At 35.0% G+C, this 3334-nt stretch overlaps 1 protein-coding gene across 1 annotated transcript; it reads left to right on the top strand.

Annotated features, from left to right (window-relative positions):
- Nucleotides 1-1824, top strand: LOC105801974 (protein ECERIFERUM 26-like). The gene is made up of 2 exons (XM_052624278.1): nt 1-656; nt 715-1824. Exons 1-2 carry the CDS (start codon nt 441-443, stop codon nt 1354-1356), a joined length of 858 nt encoding a protein of 285 aa, XP_052480238.1. The 5' UTR covers nt 1-440; the 3' UTR covers nt 1357-1824.
- Nucleotides 1825-3334: the final 1510 nt, after the last annotated feature.

Below are 3334 nucleotides of genomic sequence, written 5' to 3'. Positions count from 1 at the left end.
TGTCCTCAATGGTTAGATGCTTTGTCACATAGTCTTGTCAAGGTTCGAGAGCTGGTAACCAAAGGGAAATCAAAGCAAACTACCCCCTGCTCAAAATTTAACTTTCACGTGATTCCAATTTCATGAGCTAATTAGGCCATAAATACCATCACAATTAGCAAAGAAGTAACTTGTTTCGTTCACAAGCTTTTCCGAAGATGGCAAGCCATGGCAATAGCTTAGTCCCTAAGGTATCCATTAAAGGTTTTCACTCGGTTACTCCGATGAGAATAACCGAACCACGACAGACACGACGAGTGCTGTCACGGGATCTTGTTGGTCCGGAGATGTTCCAGAGGTGTTTCAACATGGTCCAATGCTACATGAAGGGATAAGATTCAGGTTGGGTAGTTGCAGGGTGGATTAAAGAGTCACTTGGGAGAGCTTTGTTGGAACAACCGATGATCTCCGGACGTCTTCAGAAAAGGGACCGAAACGATGGTGAGTTGGAGATCGTGTCCAACGATTCGGGCGTTCGAATAATCGAGGCAACGATTCAGACTACTCTTTCGGAGTTTCTCGATTTGAAGCAAAGGGAAGAGGCTGAAGCTCAGCTTGTTTTTTGGAACGATATCGATGAACATAATCCACAGTTCTCCCCACTATTCTATGTTCAGGTAATCTAACAGTCTTTCATTTAATCACTTTCAAATGGAGCTAACAATGTTTTAACAGGTGACCAATTTCCAATGCGGAGGATACTCGATCGGAATCAGCTGCAGCATTCTTCTGGTAGACTTTTTCTTAAGAACTGAGTTCATCAAGACATGGGCGAGCATTCACAATAACATTGTCGACCACAACAATGAACGAAAGCTACCCTTATTTTACTTGCCGGGTGTCAATGGTACCACCGACTCCTCCCCTAATTTATTCAGCGCAAGTACTCCAAACAAAAACGAAAGCAAAACCATGGTGTTCAATATCAATGCTGAAAGTAAGAATATGGAGATTGAATGGTGCCAACAAATTGCGTTAGCTTGTGTTGAGGATGCGGAGAACGGTCTTGGAAGTGAAATGGGTGCTGAGTTTTGTTTGTTTGTGAATGAATCATTTGAGGTCATCAAGGTAGAAAGCTGCTCAAAACATGGGATGTTGAAGCCGAAGCTGAAGGCTAACATGGAGGTCATTTATGCAAATTGGGATGATTTAGGGACAAACGATGTTAGTTTCCGACTAGGAAATAAACCCGTTCATGTTTCCCATTGGTTTCGGTCGATTTTGCGTGGAGTTGTCGTCGTAATTCCTTCACCAGAGGAGGAGCAGGGTGCATACACAGTGAATATCTTTGTCACAGTTCCTAATGAAAAGTTCTGAGAGAGATATCATGAGGATATGTGTGTATTCATGTCATAATTGTATTAAAAGTATTTTATATTTCGAGTGCGAGTCTTTGGATATATTTTCTAGCTTTAATTTTAGAGAAACCTAAAAATTGTAGTATCCAGTGGTCATCTTCTTGTATGATTGCTGCAATAAAATTGGTATCAGATTACCTTCAAGAGAAGTGCTGCGAATAAGAGCTCAGGCCATTAGCATTATGGAAACCGCATCCCAGTCTTTAGTGGAGGGCCAAGAGCAGTGCCAACTGATCCGGTGCCATGGATTTATGGAGTCACTGTTGCCAAAGCATGAGAATCCCTCTAAGGGCTAATTTGGCAATACTTTTAAAAAGTGCTGTGAAAAAGTATTTTTGAGAGTGTTTTTAAAAAGTTTAGTTTAAAACTTGAGTATTTAGCATTGCTGTCAAAAGGTACTTTTGAGAAATAAAAGGTTCATTTTAGACATGTTATTATTAAGTAACAAATATATATTTAAATAATATTTAAATTAGTTAATATTATTATATTTTAGTAAGAATATAAAAAAATTATTATAACTTCTTGTTAATATTTTAATATATGAAATATAAATTTTAAATATTTTTAAGCAATAAATATTAATTATTTATAAAATTTAATTAGAATATATAAACTATATTTTAAATATTTAAATATAACCATTAAATATTTGTAATTAGTATTTTAAAAATATTTTTTTAAATTTTGATTAATGCTTTTAACACATTTGTAATTAAGCACCGATAAAAAAAAAGAAAGTACTATGTTATTAGAGGGGTGAAAAAGTAACTAAGCACCAAAAGTGCTTTTGGGAGAGAAAAAGCTAAAATTTTTAGTTTCTCATTTTCAGAAGTGTTTTTAAAAATCGTTTCTGAAAAGCTAAAAATTTCAGCCAAAAGCAACATGTTCTGCACAGTTTTTTTTCCAAAAGTGATTTTGGAGTCAGGAGTACTTTTTTTAAGCAATGAATAACAGGCCCTAAGAAAACTTTGCAGCTGCGGTCGTTATAAATGAATATAGGCTGTTTACGAACAAGCCAACTATGTCCATAAGTGAAATGTTGATGGGAAGAATCACCTAATTGACCCACAACACGCATTACCAAAGAGCAACAAGCCAGAAAAGCAACATCAATGAATACCCAATTTTCGTTGTCCCACTCCCATCTGTAGTCGACCCTTGTTTTGGCCTGGGGCCTTTATTTTTCCACGAGCACAAAACAATCAATGATGCTCTTGTATTAGGAGTCTCATATTTAATTTTATTCTATATATTAAAAAAATGAGTAAACTAGAATACATTAGATTAAAAAGTAAATAAGTCATTCTGTTAAAAAATTTCATCCACTTTTACCCTTAAAAACTGGCCCTTATACCTCAGCATGAGGTACACATAACATGCCACGTATAGCTTTTAACAAAAATGACCGATTTGCTCTTTAATCTAACATAAAATGACTAATTTATCCATTTTTGAATAAATGGTCAAAATATAATTTGGCTACCAATATATGGATTTTCATAATACTTTAACTCACCCTTAACTATGCTACTAGTTTTCCCAGAGGCATGATAGCTATAAAAGTCATCGACAAAATTGTGTATTTCGTTGAGTTTAGGCTCTAATCTTTACCTCTAATACTTATGATAAGTTGACATGTCATTACACATATAATAATATGTTTGTAGCATTAAATTTTGGAAATAGCGGAATTTAATCCAATAAACTTAACAGTTATTGTTCGGTGAAGGCTGAAATTTTAAAATTTGAAAAGTAAAAGGGCTAAAAATGACCAAATTAAAGTATAAGGATTAAATTCATAACTTTTATAAAATACAGGGACTAATATCGAAGTTTAACCATTACTAAAACAATAGCAGGAAAACTCGCACAAGTTAAATCTTAAAAATCCAGATCACGTGCCTGATTCCCGCCCATTTCACTATCGTCTCAAA

Source organism: Gossypium raimondii, chromosome 11 (genome assembly GCF_025698545.1).
Source record: "Gossypium raimondii isolate GPD5lz chromosome 11, ASM2569854v1, whole genome shotgun sequence".
Classification (NCBI taxonomy): domain Eukaryota; kingdom Viridiplantae; phylum Streptophyta; class Magnoliopsida; order Malvales; family Malvaceae; genus Gossypium; species Gossypium raimondii.
This window is presented reverse-complemented; position numbering and strand designations above follow the sequence as displayed.

Coding starts and splice junctions, on each gene's coding strand:
- LOC105801974 (XM_052624278.1), top strand. CDS start 441: ATGATCTCCGGACGTCTTCAGAAAAGGGACCGAAACGATGGTGAGTTG. Junction 657..714: donor CCCCACTATTCTATGTTCAG/GTAATCTAACAG, acceptor ATGTTTTAACAG/GTGACCAATTTCCAATGCGG.